The sequence below is a fragment of the Pseudoliparis swirei genome, chromosome 7 (assembly GCF_029220125.1).
Source record: "Pseudoliparis swirei isolate HS2019 ecotype Mariana Trench chromosome 7, NWPU_hadal_v1, whole genome shotgun sequence".
Taxonomy (NCBI): Eukaryota; Metazoa; Chordata; class Actinopteri; order Perciformes; family Liparidae; genus Pseudoliparis; species Pseudoliparis swirei.
Window position 1 is genome coordinate 15,983,684 of NC_079394.1, and position 19,738 is coordinate 16,003,421.

The 19,738-nt window shown below is 43.3% G+C and overlaps 2 protein-coding genes across 7 annotated transcripts in view; one reads left to right on the plus strand and one right to left on the minus strand.

Annotated features, from left to right (window-relative positions):
* rusc2 (RUN and SH3 domain containing 2) overlaps positions 1-11,468 on the minus strand; it is a 46,083-nt gene extending 34,615 nt beyond the window's left edge. For all 4 annotated transcript variants that reach the window (XM_056418803.1, XM_056418802.1, XM_056418801.1 and 1 more), the window contains exon 1: positions 11,382-11,468. The gene's annotated coding sequence lies outside the window, so the exon portion shown is untranslated. The remainder of the gene's footprint in view (positions 1-11,381) is intronic.
* A 135-nt stretch (positions 11,469-11,603) lies between these two features.
* Positions 11,604-19,738, plus strand: part of LOC130196550 (protein unc-13 homolog B-like) — a 53,864-nt gene continuing 45,729 nt past the window's right edge. For all 3 annotated transcript variants that reach the window (XM_056418797.1, XM_056418798.1, XM_056418799.1), the window contains exon 1: positions 11,604-11,734. In XM_056418797.1, coding sequence (XP_056274772.1) covers positions 11,713-11,734 — 22 coding nt within the window. In that variant the 5' untranslated portion in view covers positions 11,604-11,712. The remainder of the gene's footprint in view (positions 11,735-19,738) is intronic.

Consider the following 19,738-nt stretch of genomic DNA (forward strand, 5'->3'; position numbering starts at 1 on the left):
CAGGTCCCGCAGTGCCAATTCCAGACTAAACTCCCACGACTGAGCCCATTTATTGTAAAGGGATAATGGCCCTCCAATAATGTGCCCTTTCATCATGATAAAGCCAATTACCTTAAATACTCCCAAATGTTGTCATTTCTGATAACACATTGGGTGTTTCATCTGATGGGCTTCTACTTGAAGCTTGTACCATGATGGTGCTTCATTTTAGAAATAAAATGCAATAACGATTGCGTTGAAATCCATTTCATTTACAAGAGGAAATGGATGCTTTGAGACAAACTGTCATTGGGCCAGAAACCCACAAGGGGTTTCTTTTTTAAACCTTTGATAACATAGTAAGGAGCAGTTTGAGTGGGTCCCTGAGATGGTGACCAGAACCACCTGATGGGCACTTGTTACCTCCAGGTGCTGCCCAGGAAAATGCGTATTGGGCATTAAATGTATCAGGTGATGAGAGTACCTGAATTAGTTTTTACCTGGAGCTGCATTTTATTTTTTGCAGCTGCTATCGGTGATGCATATTGTTAAGTTGTAATAGTTTATTTTGATAACATCTGCAGAGGTCTTATGGTTTAAATTAATACATATAGAAAGTTATTATAATAGACAATATTAAGGAGAATATTGTTATTAATGTATTATGAAGCATAGGGGTAATGTTTACTCTATGTAAATGGCAAGAATTAATGTATGTTGCATGAGAGTGACTGTATGTTAGTATTATAGATTGTTGAAATCCGTGACTTACTATAACAAGAGACTTTTATTGTGAAGGTGACTTTAATTGACGGGAATCTTATTGTGAAAGCGACTGAAACCGGAAGTGACGTTTGACCGGCGCAAGAGAGGATTATGAAACGGCGTGTTTTTAGAGCTCGTCCTCTTTCTCAGGTGAGCTGGACCCAGGAGGGTGTGCTCCCCGTGAGCTCCCGGAGGAGCCGAGAGCAGGGACACGAGGAGAGCGCCTCGAATGATTGTTTTACACTTCCTGCCATTAAATGTTGATAACTTAATCCATGCGTGTCCGGAAGCCTGTTTCTCCACCATCTGCGTAGTGCCCCAGTTTTGAGGATACCTTATAATTTGGAAACCACGAAAGGCGAAACTGAGATGGCCGCCAGAGTTACGGGACTAAGGACGCGTTCATGAGGTGAGTAGCTCGCGCTAAGCTATCGAACTATTTATGCCGTCAGAACAGGACGGAGGGCACAAGCCCGCCGGAGAGTTTAACAAGCAATCGACGCTGTGTGTGTGTTTTTTATGTGTTTTTCTATTGTGCGTTCCTCGTATGTCTGTCTCGCGCTTTTCACGTGATTTCTTTTTCCTGTTTTCTCTTACCGTTCCTCGTGTGGAGACTCTTCACTTCTAGTCTTTTTTCTGTTGTTCCTTGTGTTATTTCACGTTTTTCTATGTGTTAGCTTGTGTGTTGTGTGCGTGTGAGCTGCCACGTGGTGCGTGTGAGCTGCCACGTGGTGCGGGTGAGCTGCCACGTGGTGCGGGTGAGTGTGGCCTGTGTGCGCTTTACACCAGGTGTGTCGCTGCTGCAACAGCGTTTGTGTGTGCTTCGCGGTTCATGTTTGTTGTCATATTGTGCGCTCCTCGTTCGTTTGTTTTGTGAGTAACACGTTTTTGTAGACAAGACTTGCGGCTAGTTGATGTGCAAGAGAAGTTAGTACTACAAGCAGGACCAATATAGTGGCTGTCAAGTTGCAGTGTAGATGTTCGGGTCTTATGCTGACAATTCTGATAAGTGTGCAGTTGCGTGGCAGTTCGTGGACAAGGATCATTACCCCCATTGTGGCCTAGAGGTGTGACTGTAGCATTAGCTTGGTAGTTTGACGCACATAGTTTAATCGGACGAAGACGACGCGGGGTCTCACTGAGACAACGCTAGATATCCAATATAAAATCCTAAGTTAGTGCGTGATCGATGCTATTTACGAGATTAAAGTTACATAACGTAAGCGTGGCGGCCGTCATTTTGAATTGTGTCGTAGTTACAAGATCATTAGACCGCATAAATCAGTGAGGTTGCTCGTGTAAGCGTGGCGACCGTCGTGTTGAACGTGTCGCAGTTACAAAAGGGGACCCTCTGATCCGCTTGGATACGAAAAGTACAGCGTGTTTTTGTTTTATGTTTGTCCTGTGTTAAATCCACCATTTTGCGTTCGTCTGAGAAGGAGGGACATTTGGTCTTTTGTTCGACCACATGTTGTGGGGGTTGAATACATTTACATAAATTAGGACGCCATTACACATTCGAGGTGGCGCCTACTAGTGGACCAGGCATGCTAGGGATTAACCTAACCATATTGAATTGAGAGTTTCTTGGTCTTTGATTAATATTGCCATTTTTGGATTACAGTGGATTGTTTGATTTGTCCATTATTGCTTGTTTGTGGAATGGCTCGTGTTTTTATCAGTTGCCTTTGACAGATTGTCAATTTTTGAGTTTCAATTATTGACGTTTGCCTTGTGTTATTGATTTGTCATTTGCTTTTCCGCAGATTGGCGTCTTTGGATTTCTGCGGTCGGCTTATTCATAATTGACAGTATTGGTTAAATTAACAGCTTCTCCCATTTCACAGAAGAAATAACATTTGTTTCATTGGTTACAATAACACCTTTTTCCCATTTGTTAAATGAACATTTTCATGCTGTTCAATTTCACTGTATTGCTTACCTAATTTGGATTTTTTTCCCCCCAACTGCACCGCACCCACAATTAGACACATAGGGTAGAATAAAATAGGATTTTTCTGTGCTCTACATTTACATTTCCTTACATATATTAAGCCTATCAGTACCTGATCCCTTTAACAATGTCAGAATCGACGTCAATCAAGACCCCTGTCGCTTGGATAGAGAATGTTTCTCTACACTGCCATGAATGGTAGAGAAAGCCGACAGACTGCACCACTACAAGAAGCTGAGGAAGCAGCAGGAATGGCATGCAGAGGGCTTACTTGATGTAACAACCCTGGAGGGGCCCACATAAGAACAGAGACTTAGCAGCAGAAGACCAGAAGCAAGACAAGTGGTTCCGATCCCGACCAGCAGAGAGCGCCAAAGCCAAGAACGCTCACAAAGAAGAAGCTCCCCGACTGGAACCCTGCATAAAGAGGCAGCCCCGGAACCAAGGGCCCAGTGGTTGAACTCAAAGGAGGCAGAATTGAGTCAGACCCACGTAGCATGGTCGCACAGCTGCAGAAGGATTCAGCTGAGTCCAGGACAAGGGAGCGACAGCAAGAAGAAGAGGAGAGACAGAAAGTTAAAGTACGTGACAAACAGATGGAAGAGGAGAGACGACGAGGAGGCGGAGAGGAGAGGCAGAAAGCTGAAGAAAGTCGGAAAAGAAAGGAAGAGGAGAGAAAGAAAGTGCCCCATCATCCCCTGCTCAGCCCAGAGCCCAGCCACAGATGCCACTGGAAGCCAGATGCAACCGAGAACTCCCCTTCCCCCAGTAGTACATCGACCCCCACCCCTAGTACAGACCCCCAGGCCCATCAAGATGCTCTCACACCTATGACCACCCCGCCAGCCATCAGTCCTGCCCCCCAGCACCTGCAGTCAACAATGGAGCTGCATTCATGAGTCTGCACCACAACAACAGAAGCAAGACTCATCCCAAGAATTGGACTTCAAGGTCACATTGAACGTGCCTACAAGCTGGACCAGAGAACTAGGTCCCCACGGAGAGCCAAGCAGACTCCGCCAACAGATGACTTCCAGCATCAACTAAGGAGATACCAGCCCCCATACAAGAGCGCTACCACAGACAGAGCGCCCCCAAGACAAAGAACAACAGCATATCCAAGCTCACAACACCGAGCACCGGGTCACCCAGTACAAGCCGTACAGCCCAAGGAATATACTTCATCACGGTCCAGCTGCCCCCATAGAGGGAGGAGTCCCTGGAAAGGCACTCGATGCTGCCACCGGGATCCCCTTGGCAGTCGGAGACGTGAGGGCAATCCTGGCAAAATGCTCCTCGCTGAGAGAGCTAGACGACCTGGAGAGAGATGCTGGCTGCTCATCTGCCCATAACAGCCAAGATGTGGACACTGTCAATATACACCTGTTCGCTGCCATCAGAACACAGTGGCCTTTTACCCCTGACATGGCCAACCTGTCTGGCATCAAGTTAAGACCAGATGAAGATCCCTATCACTGCACCTACAACTACACCACTCCTGTCGACGACGCCTACCAACAAGCCTGGGACGAAGAAAAGGAGGTGACATTGAAGTCATCAGACCAGGAGACATTAAAAGAAGGCGTTGCCGCTGAATGCCTGCAGTCTCCCGACCAACGAGACTGGTACGCACTGCAATCTGACTCTGCCCCTCACATCACACTGCTGAGAGGAGCAGGCCAAGCAAGAACTCTTGGCCCCATGATGAAAGCAGTCTCAAGAGTAAGGTGGATTTCTACCACATCCCCCTGTCTGTCACACACCCCCGATGGTGACTTTTGGAAAATACAACAACATTCGTATTCTAAAGGACTGCTCCAACAACTTGACCTTGACAGAAATCATGGGAGAGAACATTCCAATCATCCTGCCACTGATGAAATGCTAGAAGACGTGCCGCCCCAAATATGGTCAAGTGGAGACTACGATGTTGGTCACACCGCCCAACACAACGTGGAAATGATTATCCCCTGAAGCAAGAACAGAAGGACGGCATACGAGAGACCATCCAAGGCTTGTAAGAAGCAGGAGTGCTGATTGACACAAAGTCCAAATGGAATACTCCAATATTGCCAGTTCCCAAATCCGGCAACAAAGGCTGGAGGATGGAACATGACTTGAGAGCCATCAACAGTGCCACAACGCCACAGAACATTAACCTACACAGCAGTGTCCTGCTTGTCACCAAAACAACGGCAGACAATACACCTATTCCAGAATGCCGCAAGGCTACAGAGACAGCCCGGGATTATTCAATGCAGCCCTGAAGCAAGACCTCAAAGACCTCACCATTCCAGAAGACACAGTTCTCGTACAGTATGTAGATGACATACTGCTTGCTGCACCAACTGCTGCAGTCGGCCTCAGAGTGACCAAAGATAACGCTGCTCTCCAGAGCAGGTTATAAAGTCAAGCGCTCTAAAACACAGATTGCAAGAAAAAACAGTGACATTCCTGGGAAAACACAGCCACAGGAGACTCCAGCGCATTGTCTGCAGGATAGAGGTCTGCCATCTTGAGTGCAGCAAAACCAAAGACTGTACAAGACATGCTGTCATTCCTTGGCCAAACTGGATACAGCCGCCATCACGTTCCTGACTTCACGCCTCTCACACAGCCACTCCGAGACATGTTGGCTGAAACAGGAAACCGTAACCTGAAAGCCACATTGACATGAACCACTGATGCAGAACACTCATTCACAGCAATGAAGCAGGTCAGCAAAGCCATGAGCACCTTCATGCAAGAGGGAGGACAACACCAGCCTGCCTCCCAACAGAAGCAAGATGCCATAATTCCTTGGCAACAGGGACAAGCGGATCCCAGAGACTGAGCCATGTTTCCTCCAGTTTGGATACTGGATGCCAGACTGCCAGCAAGAAGAAGACCGAGAGGAGGACCTGTCATCTGTCACATGTCATCTGTCACCTGTCATCTGTCACCTGACCTGTCATCACAGCCATCGATGGAGCAGCACCTCAGGATTGTGCATTGCCTAATTGCACCATGAAGTACCACCACTCTCCACTTGAACACTGTCAGTGTGGAATATCCAGAGACATCACAAGAACGTTGATCCAAGCAAGAAGTTTGGCCAAACATCAGAAGCCGACCACAACATGCGTCCACCTTGAGTTTTCTGAATCAAATGTTTCAGAAAAAGGAGGGATAGAGGAGATAGCTAATGTACTACAGCTCAAGCGAGACCATAGAGGGGTGAGCAGGTTGCACAAAGCAACTGGGATCCCTGTAATGTGTCACGAGCTCGAGGTCAACACAGAACAAGGAGTTCACACATTTTTGACTTAAAGTGCGTTCTCTATGACAGCAACAAGACAAGGTCTCAAAAGTCTTACAACAGCCACATCAACTTTGTCAACGGGCCCAACAACATGGCAGACGGATTACAAGTTAACCTGGAAGAACCACATGACTGCAGAGATTGCACGAAAAGATCTCAAGGTCAGAATGGACTTGGAGAAAGAACCACTGGACAGTCCTGACTGAACACTGTTCACTGATGGACACTGCCACAGAGGAAAAGAGAGCAACATCGCTGCATACGCTGTAGTGCAACAACAAGAGAAGAGACATTCAACCATTGCAGCTGAAATCATCCCTCAACCAGCATCTTCACAGCTCACAGAATTAGTGGCTTTGACAAAACCACTGGAACACGCCAAAGAAAAATCAGTCAACATTTACACCGCTTCAGCTTATGCATATGGAGCCGTGCATGTCGACGGTCCCCAGTGGTTGAGAAGAGGATTCTTAACTACAGCAAATGCACCAGTAAAGCACAGAAGCCAGTTGGAGCAACTACCAGCTGTCATCCTGCTACCACACAAAGTAGCAGGAATGAAATGCAAGGGACATCAGAACTTGACAACGATGGTGGCAAGAGGCAACGACAGCCATTGACACACCGGAACTCCCAAAACTTGGATAAAAGGACATTAAGCGCATGCAGAAAGAAGCAGGAGTTTATGAGCAGAATCAGTGGGCACACAAAGGAGCCAGCCAGAGGGTCTCTGGAGATCACATGATGGACGCATGGTGGCACCTGCGAAGATGTGTCAAGGACTCATAAGACAGGCACATGGTCCCTCTCATGTGAATCCCAGAAGAACGGAGCAGGAGGTCTCCATCCTCTGGTGGCATCCCTACATGACAGATATGGCATTCGAGGAGTGATCAGGTCTGACTGGCACAGTTTTGCAACCAAACACATTCACATTCACACAGGAGCAGACTATCGCCCAGGGAGGGGATAGCAGAGTTCATGGCGTGGCTTTGGAGAATATTTGAGGAATGAACTAACCACAGTTAAGTTTTTCTTTGAGCAGGTTACCGGAGCCCGCCAGTGGACTAAGTCCAGGCGAATGGGGTGCTCTGAGGTCATTGCAAGGACCTCGGAGCGCCCTCGATGTGAGTGGTCTCACACAAGTGACACCATTTCACATTTTTGTAATTATGTTCATATCTGAGACATTAGAGCGAGAGTTAGGACTGCAACACAGGAAGATGTGTGCAGATAACATCGACTCTCACTGCGCACCGTCTCCTGTCATTAATGGCACCTCGAGGTGCAAATGTTTTGTTTTTCCCCATAAGCTGTTTTAGGGTTCGAGCACGAGAAAGGAGGGTGCTGGACGAATACCTGCCTGCTATCAGATCCTAGTAGGATTTGAATATTTCTATGCCCTAGTCAAGGGCCATAGATAGGATCAATTACATTTATCATAACCATTAAAGATAAATAAAGTTAGATTGGATTGGATAAGTAATTGAGACTCTGTTGGACGACGGATGGCCATTTAATAGATGATTCCTCCCACACGGGGTGAGAAGCTGTTCCTCCGACTCAGTTAAAGATTGCGAATTCAAGCCTAGAAAGTATTTGATACTTATTTAAATATAGACATTATGATATAGACAATTATTCATAGTCAAGTGTCACATTCTGTATAGAGCCGCCCTAGTGGCCGCTGTGTGGTGTTGTGTTTTCTCATTTTCTCCAACAGCTACACCTGACGCTCCAGCATCGATCTCCATCGTGTGCTGACTGCCTGCTGTGAGGACCTGCCATGAGGAGCTGACCACAGGAGCATCGGACACCATCATCACCTGGCTCAGAGAGACTGAGGAGCAGACGGAGAGCCATGCTGAGGACACCTGCGATGCCATTCGGAGCAGAGGACAGAACGATGAAGAGGGACAGATGACATCATGTGGATATGCGAATCCACCGACCGACGGACGGCGCAGCCAGTGAAAACCATGAGGAATCATATCTCCCCAGGGGCTGGGACGCCCGGGAGGTATGAGACAGGTTCCAGAGAGACAAGGTTTTTCCGACCTTTTGGATGACGGCAGAGAACCACGGCATGCAGGTAGCTGCATGTAAGCCGAGATCCTTGAGAAGTCCTCAGCTGAGATTTAGTGAGTGTGAATTGCTGGTAGACAGTTAACTGCTTGCAGTCTGTGGACGCAGTAGTTCATGCTCCCTCAGCTGAGTGGGACGATCACAACCATCATTGACAATCTGCTTGGAGAAAGGAGGGATGCTGAGACGAGAAGGAGTGCCGAGCGGGTATGCGGAGGGACTGGATTCACAGGGATGCACAGACACCTGCACAGAGACACTTAGACAGTGCACACGTTACATCAACCGGAACCATCAGGACAGCAAGATTTTCACCTGTGTGATGAATACATTCACACTGACACTTCGTGTTATTTAGTTTCCTTGAGAAGCAGGGATGCAAGGAGGGAGTGATGTTCTTCCACAGGGATGCTGAATGATAATGAGTGCTTATAAAAATGTTGTACAATGTTTGTTTACATAGAGGGTCAAAATAAAAGGGCTATTACTGGGTTGTTTATACTATTGGATAAGTATAAAAGGAGGGATTGTTAAGTTGTAATAGTTTATTTTGATAACATCTGCAGAGGTCTTATGGTTTAAATTAATACATATAGAAAGTTATTATAATAGACAATATTAAGGAGAATATTGTTATTAATGTATTATGAAGCATAGGGGTAATGTTTACTCTATGTAAATGGCAAGAATTAATGTATGTTGCATGAGTGACTGTATGTTAGTATTATAGATTGACGAAGCCGGTTGAAATCCGTGACTTACTATAACAAGAGACTTTTATTGTGAAGGTGACTTTAATTGACGGGAATCTTATTGTGAAAGCGACTGAAACCGGAAGTGACGTTTGACCGGCGCAAGAGAGGATTATGAAACGGCGTGTTTTTAGAGAGCTCGTCCTCTTTTCTCAGGTGAGCTGGACCCAGGAGGGTGTGCTCCCCGTGAGCTCCCGGAGGAGCCGAGAGCAGGGACACGAGGAGAGCGCCTCGAATGATTGTTTTACACTTCCTGCCATTAAATGTTGATAACTTAATCCATGCGTGTCCGGAAGCCTGTTTCTCCACCATCTGCGTAGTGCCCCAGTTTTGAGGATACCTTATAATATGAAACTTTTAAAACCACAAGAAGTTTGTCAAAACGGTAAAAGAGCCCATAAGGTGCATTTAAAACCTCAGTTTTGGGGACTTGTCCAGTGAATTCCTGATAAATCCAGTTTGAGACTATGTAATCCAGTGGTGTCCAAAGTCCGGGCCAATGGCCGCCCGCGGTCAGATTTCATACGGCCCGCAACATCGGTCATATAATGTGTTATTTCTTGCCCGCCAGATCTGTCAGAATAAATAAATCATAAAAACTTGAAAGAAGTAATTCCTCCTTTCTAATGTATCTGCCTCTGCATCCGTGGCGTGAACCCTTCTCGAAACCTATTTGCCATGGCGACGGCAAAAAGAAAGGAGAAAAGTTGACAGTGAGGGCCGCCGCTTTCAGGAGCGGTGGGAATTACTAATGTTTCCCATACTATGAGAACAGGGTGGGGGTCCGCCCCACTGAAATGTTCTCTATAGCGCCAGATTACAACACAAGTAATGTCAGGTTGTGTTATTCAACTAAACGGTCATATGTTATTGATCGTATCTACACAGCGGCATGTCATTTCTGTCTCTACGATGGCGTTCACACGCCTCATGGCTCTCGGTATCCCGGCGGAGCTCCGCCCCCATGCGCACAGACAGGTGCGCACATACAGGTGAGCACGCTCCAACCAGCCCGCAGAGAGCGTCCAATATGTCGCGGGAACAGCAAGCCGATACCTCTGCGTTCCCACGGTGGTGAAGACGGACAAGTCATCTCAGTCGCTCTCTACTCCGGATTCATGAGTAGAGACGAGGTGGGGCGCGAGGGGAAATCAAATGCAGATTCTTTTATTTCAAGACCTTGTTTGAGAACTTCACATATTACAAACTACACGGACATAAAACAAAGTCATTAATAAATAAAGAGCGAAATGCCTGTCGCATACTTTCGTGTAAATGTGTACGTTACGGCGTTAACCGGTTAGGCTGCGCATGCGCGACAGACTAGATTCTTGGCGACTTGCCAGGTGTTACCTCTCAGCGTTCCAGCTGTTGCCCTTCAAAACGAGCTCAACATTGAGCTTTATTGAGAGTGGCCGTATCAAGCCTGCAACCCCGTTTTAAAAAGAGGTGTAGTGGAAAGCCCATTTTATCACAGAGTAAAACGTGATGACTCAAACATATCTGCACTTGTTTTGTTTTTCAACGGTTGCGCGTTATTGTTATTTTGAAAAGATATTCAGTGTAACTAACGCTCAGTAAAACTCTTTATGCCCAAATATTTGATCTTATTTTGTTTAATTTTTCACAGGTTGCACTTTATTGATATTATCTTGAAAAGGTATTCAGTGCAAAACAGGTTAATTGCAGCCACAATAAGCTAAATGTGAAGTGTGTTGAACGGTAACATATGTCATTAACAGTGACAAACTATTGCTTTTCTGAAAAGATCTAGTAAAAGATAAGGGCAAAATTAATTAGTTTTTTAGTGTAATGATAACAGACCACTTTGCATTATAACTCCTGTTTAAAATGTTCATTAAGCAACGTTATGTAACTCATAGAAATGTAAGGTATTCTATATACATCTTTTTCATTATCTGACAATGAAAGGCAGACTTGGTTATATTATAAGTGGTTACATTGTCATTGAAAAAATAAAAGTAATTGTGACAGTAAAAATAAATTGTTTTATTACAGTGTATATTCATGTAACTTTTGTGGTTTAAAAAATGTCTAAATGAACTATTGGCCCCCGGGCATCTTTACTTTGTCACAATTGGCCCTCGTTGCAAAAAGTTTGGACACCCCTGATGTAATCCATTACAGGAAGCCTCTTTTCTCTGGCTATGTTTGAGGATTCCTACTTTGTCCCATTTATATTGACAATTTTTAATTAAAACATCCCAATCTCTGCACCTGATCACATTTGTATTGCTCTTGAGTGTTAACATAAGTCAAGTGCACTTTATATTATTTAGGCCAGAGCTCATTCTACTAGCTTTTTCTTCGAGTTTCTGGAGGTTTTCCTGCTAGTCATAGTTTTGTCTGGAACTAGAATATACAAATGTGTTCTCATGGTTTATGTTGTGAATATAAAAGAAAATATCCGTTATCTGTGGCGTTTTTCATTTTTTCACAACAGACAATCATGTATTTTTAATGCATTATGCGCCACAATAAACGACATGTGTGTTCTTGTGCGGAGTCGCTTCAAATTCCCAACCTTGTATGGCAGTTCCTGAATGCATCACAAGAGCCGCCCCGCTCTGCCGGATTTCAGCCGGTAGTTGGTCGCTGTCTGCCGGAGACGAGCCGCCCCTCAACCCCCTCCGGGCTCCACGGGATTGTCCACCTTGTCCTCACATCTGGACATTATTTTTATATTTTTATATTTTTATATATATAAAAGAAACGAGGCGGTGAGGCGAAAGTAACCGCCAGGTAGGAGTCGGTGCAACAGGCCACCGGCTGCAACTCTCTGACGGCTCAGACGGCTTTGGAGGAACTGTTGCACGCGCACACACGCACACGCGCACACTCACTCCCCCGCTGCGATGTCCCTGCTGTGTGTCAGAGGTAAGGTCTCACTTCTATGTGCAGGTCGTCCTGTTTGTCTTTTTAAATAATTAAATATATATAAATAAGAAGTTAATCCTGTGCATGTTTGGAGGTTTATGTATAAATAATGTTGCAACACACAATGGAATATTATAGCCTCCTCACCAGGGTGTGAGGAAGAAACTTCGATTGTTCTATATGTCCATGTGACTGTTGATGGAGGCTCACCTCCTTCCACCTGTAGCAGTGGAGGATTTGACCCCCTCGCCGTGTTGCATTCATGGTCCTGGGTTGATGGAACTCCTCTGTTCTGGTCATTATAACAGGAAACAGCATTTCTTCCCATGGGAGTGGTTGTTGGTGTTTTGGTTATTAAATATTTGATATTGATGGGTCACAATTTGACTACAATATTCAAATCCTAGCCCGAGCCTGAACAGATGTATATTGTTTTTCAAATTAATCTATATTTTGGCTGATAATAACAAATTGCAGAACACAAATGCTGAAGATACTTTTGGACTAATTGAGAACACAAACTTTATTATTCTACATATGTTGGTGACTGTTTTTGTGTTTTTATATATGTATATATATTTAAGACTGGTGTTCTTTTTGTTGGCGGTATATTATGGCAGTATATTATGGCAGTATATCATGGCGGTATATCATGGCGGTATATCATACTCATTCGGTTTTGAAATTACACACAGAAAAATTAAGGTGCCACCTGGAACCAAATATGGTTCTTCAGAGTGATGCCATAGAAGAACCATTTCTGGTTCCACAAAAAAACTTTCAAAACAGGGTTCTTTAAAGAATCATTTCCTTGAATAGCTCTTCATAGAACCTATAATGCTGTCTCAAATTAAAACAATGGTTCTTCAGTCGGTGATGGTTCTTCGTAGAACCACAAAGCTTTTTGGAGGACCATTTAAGAACCATTATTTTTCTGTGTGCAGGTTGTAATTTGCTGCTTCAACAAATTGTTACTTACTTCTCTGGTTGACCCGTGGTGCATTGTGGGTCCTTTAATGTGACCTCTGTAATCTGGAGACTTCACAGGAAGCTCTAAATTCCACAGGGACACTTTTCCTGACATTTTATTGGTGGAAGTCGGGCGAAAGGGTTGTAGTCCTTCATGAATATTTTTTGTTTTCAACAGTATGTTTCAAGGGGAACTTAAGAGTTCTTTTATTATTATTTTCATTCCGACGGATGCAGCTAAGTTGATGGGAGGTTAGACCCAAACACACTGCCGTCGGTCCATTTAATGCTCTGGCTTCTCTCCAGGTTACAAATTGCTCTTCTCTCTCAGACGTGTACCGATTGATCTCCGTCTATCTCTGACTCTCAGCCTCCGGCGTTTTGGTGTCTCGCTGATCGTTTTTATTTTGGTAATTTTTTTTGGGACCGTTTCTCATCTCGTCGACTGAGGCTCGAGGGCCAAAAACCCCGAAACCGGTCTGAGAAGGAATGATGAGGTTGGGGTGAAGTCGGTGGACCGGAGACACGGTTCGGGGGCGAGGCACAGCTGGATGATATTTATATATATATATTTATAAATATATATATATATAATATTTGTAAATATATATATTTAATCTATGTAATATTTATATATATTTGTAAATATGTATGATATTTTTTAAAAATCTATGTAATATTTATAAATATATATATATTTATAAATATATCTAAATATATTTATTAATATATATATTTATAAATATATATGTATATATTTATAAATGTATATGTATATATTTATTAATATATCTAAATATATTTATAAATATATATTTATAAATATATATATATCTACATATCTAAATATATTTATTTATAAATATATATTTATATCTCCATATATTTATAAATATATTTTTTTCTAAATATATATTTTTTAGGGCTGTGAAACGATTAAAATTTTTAATCGGGTTAATCACAGGTTTTTGTGGATTAATCATGATTAATCACATATTACCAATATTCTCGGTATATTTTGTGAGAACATAGAGATTTATGACAAAAGACGGATATATACATTTATACATTCTTCTATACAATGGTGCTGCAACTCAGCAGTTATTTAGCAGTTTTCTTCCATATGGAACATGAATACATCTTCATCCTAAACAGAATGTTTAACCCTCCTGTTGCCTTTCGGGTCAATTTGACCCCATTCAATGTTTAATGTCGGTGTTCTTTGGGGTCAATTTGACCCCAGGCTGTTTTTCACTGTGTCAAACTTATAAGAAATATCAACTTTTTTATATATTTAATGGGCTATTTAGGTAGTCAACAAACAAACATAAAGTACCTCACACTTAAACTTGGGAAACAATATTAATTCTAATCATTTTCTGGAGGTTTTAGGGTAAAATATGTTAGTAAATGTAAAGGTAACAGGAGGGTTAACCTATTCCACTCCACTGAGGATGCCGGCGTCCTTAAGCCCCTCCCCTTCCCTTTAAACGGCTTGCTCGCGCAGACCACGTCAATAAACATGGGCATGTTTGGTATCCCAGCATTCAACATATCCTCATCTTTGCAAAGAACATATACATTTTCTTTTATTTCGTAATAATTTTTCACAAGAGGAGCCCTAACACACAATGTCTAAAGTCGCGATCAATGCAGCAAGTCGGGTCTTGCAACATTTCGACGGAGAAAACGTACAGAATACACTTTCTAAGTAGATGTATTAGCGGAGGTATTAGCGGAAGTACTAGCGGAAGTTAGCAAAGAGCTAGCGGAATCAGAAAAGGTAAAAAGTTTTACAAAAAAACTTTTTTTGGTGCGCTGTGTCTTCCCTGACAGTAACGTGTTGAAGCCAGGAGACCGCGCTGTCTTTGCCCGAGCCATGAACACGGTGATTTGCTCCGTTTTTGTTTGACTACATTTTATGAGTAACAGTTAGGGGGGTGCAAGTGACTTTTCATGCGCGAAGACCGGCATCTGAACTCTGCGGCAACCGCGATCGACATATTGAGCACCCCTGCATTAAAACATTGGTGCAAGTGACTTTTTTTCGTCCCGATGTGCGCACACACGCCGGCATCCGAACTCTGCGGCACGCGAGACGGGGATCGGAGTCATGTTAACGTGACACGTAGAGACAGAATGACATGCTGCTGGTTCGAGACGACCAACAACAGACGGATTGGAAGCTCATTCTGCGCATGCGTTAAATGCGTTAAAAAAAATAACGAAGTTAAACCTGTAATTTAATTAACTGAGTTAACGCGTTATTTTTCACAGCACTAATATTTTTATCTACATATATTTCTAAATATATTTATGTCTATATATATATTATTTTTTTATGTATATATATATTTATATCTACACATATATATATCTACATATATGTATATATGTAGATATATATATATATTTATATAATTGCGTTCCAGCCTAAAAAGCCATGCACTTTCTTCCATGTGGGGGGGGGGGGGGGTCAGGTCTCCTTGAGGCCTCACCCCCACTAAAGCTGGGTGTCGATGAACCTTCACAAACCGACCTGTCGAGTGGACGTCTGTAAGCTTCTGACCACGTCTCACGTCGCTTAGCAACAGTGGAAGTTCAGGAAGTCCTTCAATCTTCTTCCTGAACTTCTTCTTCTTCCTTCTTGTTTTTCTTCTCCTTCTCCCTCCTCCTTCTGCTTCTTCTGTTTATTCTTCTTCTGTTTATTCTTCTTCTTTTCCTTCTTCTACTTTGTTTTCTCCCTCCTTCTGTTTCTTCTTCTCCCTCCTTCATGTCCTCCTTCTTTTTCCTCTGCTTCTTTTCCTTCTTGCTCTTGTTCTCCTTCTTTTTCTCCCTCCTTCTTCTTGTCCATCCTTCTTCTTCTCCTCCCTGTGTTTTGTCTTCTTCTTCTGCTTGTTTTTATTTTCCTTCTTTTTCTCCTCCTCCCGCTGCTTCTTTTCCTCCTTCTGTTTCTTCTTCTTTTCCTTCTCCTCCTCCTTCTTCTTTTTGTCCTCCTTCTTCTATTCCTCCTTCTCCTTCTCCCTCCTTCTTTTTGTCCTCCTCCTCCTTCTTCTCCTGGGGAGAAGAAGGAGGAGGGGGGGGGGAGGGGAATGCAGTCAGACCAGAAGAGCTGCATCCTTGTTCTCGAGAGTCCGTGGCCGTTTCCTACTTCCTCGTTGGCGTGGAGGGCCTCTCTTCAGAGCCGGGAGGAGACTCGTCTCGCGGTTCAGTCGATGCCTCGGCTGTTTCCAGACGGCTATTAGCGGAATAAATGCATCATTTTTATAATTTGCATTCGAAGAAATGATATAAGGGGAGAGGAAAAAGTGCAGTCACTTTTCATCAGTGCACGGTCAGCACAAAAAAGAACAAGGCGCTTGTGTTCTTTTTAAAAAGTTTAAAAAAATATATAGAATTAATAAGTGAAATCATTTTGTGGGCCACCAGATGCAAGAGGTCAGGCCGGTAGGCGAGGACAGAGGAGGCAAGTGGACCACTGTGAATGAATCACAGGGATAAAGTAAAGCTTCAGAGGGATGGGGGAGTAATCCCCCGGCCATCTGCTGCTTGTGCTGTGAGTGTGTGTGTCGGGCCGTGGCTCACGTGGGACGGGGACTACACACACACACACACACACTCCTTCTGGTTCCCGCCTCTTCGCGATAACACTACTTCCTGGTTTTTAGAAACAGGCGAGATACGCGACGGTGTTTTAGGTGCATGTGTGTGTGTGTGTGTGTGTGTGTCAGCATCAGGACGAAGAGGATTGTTACGCAACAGCATCTTTCATCACCGTGGACAGCTCCCCAGCACAACTTTTTTTAGGTCTCCAAAAATCCACCAATTTTTTTTTTTTATAATAACACTTCTACATACACGACACAAGGATTACATTTGTGTAACATTACTTTAAAAATGAAATAAAACAAGATATAGTGCTCAGTGCAGAATTCAAAATTATGAGGATTAATATAACAGAAAACTATTATATTGTAAATTGTATCACTTATTATTTATTTATTCTCAAGCATTTTTACATAAATAAAAGAAAAATCCCCAAAACAATCATGAAAATGTATTTTTAATAATTATTGCCTGTAGGCTCACTGTGACTGAAGTGATGAATCCGTACTGTAAATGCATCGTGAAGAAGGTTATGATGAGTAATGGAATGATTGTGTGTGTGGGGTTATGTCATCATCAATGCCCCCCCACCCCATCCCTCTCGAGTTGTCACTAATTGGCTCATTAGCATGCATAGTGATGTGAGATATACACACATATATACATTCTGTATATTATTAATCAGTTCATTGCTTTATGTTCACGACTCAAATGTCTCATAAAGGATTTTTATTATGTACCTTTTTTTATTTTTCCTCTCAAATTGCAAAAGAATGCGATTTTTACTTTTAATAAAATGTATGAAACTGAGTTTATACGCTCAAACCCACTTTATATCGACCATCACACACACACATACACACACAGGTGCAGGTGTCAATGACACGGGCCACCAGGTCGCCGACCCCACCTGGAGTCACGGGACCAGAACTAAATATAGATCTACCGTCTGGCCTCGTGGAGTGACAGCGCTCAATCCCCCCCAACCCCCACTCCACCCACATGTTTTTAGAAGTGCATAAAAAGTATAAAACCGAGCAAAATTTACTCTGTTGCCACTTTTTCCTGGATTGATGAACGTACTCGATATCAGCCATATTTAATTTCTTTGTCAATTAGTCGACTATCATTTTATATTTAAATGATGTTTTTTAATGATTAGTGAAACTTTTCTGCATATTTCTGCTTCTTTCTTAAACAAATTAAATAAACAGAGTTCACAAAGTGCATTGAAAAAAAACGAGGCAATAAAACATTTTTAAAAAATGTAAAAATAATAACGTTGATGATAAAGTAAAACGTAACGGCATCACATGAAAGGATCTAAGGCCGCCAGCCGGCTCATAATGAGACAAATAAGCTGTTCTCTAGTCGAGGACAGATCTAGTATTCATACTATAAAATCCAGTTTTCATCCAGTTATTCAAATACTAAAAAGCCTCGGTGGGATCGCGACCTCCATGAAGATTTATCGTTTCTTTTCCTGCCTTTTCAGAATATTTGATACATATATATATATATATTCAATTCAATTCAGTTTATTTGTATAGCCCAATTTCACAAATTACAAATTTGTCTCGGAGTGCTTTACAATCTGTACACATAGACGTCCCTGTCCCAAAACCTCACATCGGATCAGGAAAAACTCCCAAACAACCCTTCATGGGGAAAAAAGAGAAGAAACCTTCAGGAGAGCAACAGAGGAGGATCCCTCTACAGGATGGACAGGTGTAATAGATATAATGTGTTACAGAAGGACAGATTTAGAGTTAAATATATATATATAATTATATATATATATATATATTTCACCTAGTGTCTCTGTGGATGGCGATGGGTGGACTGGCCCAATATATTTGGCAAGACAGAAATATTTTGCTTGTGCACTTTTCTCCCTTTTAGGTTTTTCAGTCGCTGGACAATTGTTGCGCAACTTTATTATCCTCCATCATGAGGTCCACACTTCCTGTTTGTGCAAATACCTGCAACATCACTGGCACCACCAGCCTCTGCTGCCCTCTAGTTCTGGCAGCGTGCAGAGCGGTGAACATGTTGAACCTGCTCATTAATTATTACTCACTTCTGAAAATAGTTTGAGCTGTATGACTAACGTGGAGGGAACACAACTTTTGTCTGGACTTCAATAGCCATCACACAGTTTATTAATCATTAATCCGAAGGCTTTAGAGAAGAAAGCTGCTGGAACCAGTGAAAAGTCTCAGACCCCCAACCGGGGCCGGCCCCGTATGAGTGGTCGGGTTCAGCTATGGAGTCTCCCGCTGAAGGAGCTGGTGTGCCAGAGACTTTGATTCACGACGAGGGGTTACCTCCAGCCCTCGAACTCCTAAAGCCACAAAGTCACTTCAAAGAGACGAGAGCCAGAGCAGCCGGAAGAGCCAGAGCCACCAGTAGAGCCAGAGCAACCTGTAGAGCAAGATCCACCAGAAGAGCCAAAGCAACCAGAATACCGAGAGCCACCAGATGAGCCAGAGCCACCAGAAGAGCCAGAGCCACCAGTCGAGCCAGAGCAACCAGTCGAGCCAGAGCCACCAGTAGAGCCAGAGCCACTAGTAGAGCCAGAGCAACCAGTCGAGCTAGAGCCACCAGAAGAGCCAGAGCAACCAGTCGAGCCAGAGCCACCATTAGAGCCAGAGCAACCAGAAGAGCCAGAGCAACCAGAAGAGCCAGAGCCACTAGAAGAGCCAGAGCCACTAGAAGAGCAACAGCAACTAGAAGAGCCAGTGTCATCAGTAGAGCCAGAGCCACCAAAACTACCAAAACAGCCAGAGAAGAAGAAAAACGTCATCAGTGGAAATCACGTGTCGTCATTATTTGCTTTGTAATATAATTACTTAAATTAACATTCGGGCCAGGACTAAAGTTTATAAAAGGAATCAATATAAAACCAACTGTATTTTACTCCATTTGGCATCCCATCCCACACAGCAGTCAAAGCGTCAAACTTTATGAATGGCATTGTGTTTTTGCTCTTTACATGAAAGTTTTCCCGAATATATATATATATATTTTATATGTATATTTATATATATGCATATAAATACATATAAACAAAGGTGTAATATGTCGTGTAGATTGAAACAACTTCGATTCCAGCTGGAAGCGCGCTGGCATAAACATGAATGTTGTCCATCTGGAGCATTAAAGACACGACAGATCTGCGCTTGGCATAATTATTCTCATGCAGTGCAGCCGGTTTAATCCGGTCCGTGACTCATGCCAACGCCGCCTCTGTTTTTCATCAATACGTCAACTTTATGAAGCGCTTAGTAAAAAAAAAGCTTTGTATGCTCCATGATGTCAAGAGTTATGCCGCTTCTCAAGTCTGGAGGGGTTATGGGATGTATTATTTCCTCCTTGTTCTTCAGCCACAATGGGGTCCGGTATCTTGCAGGATCCGGTGGATTTCAG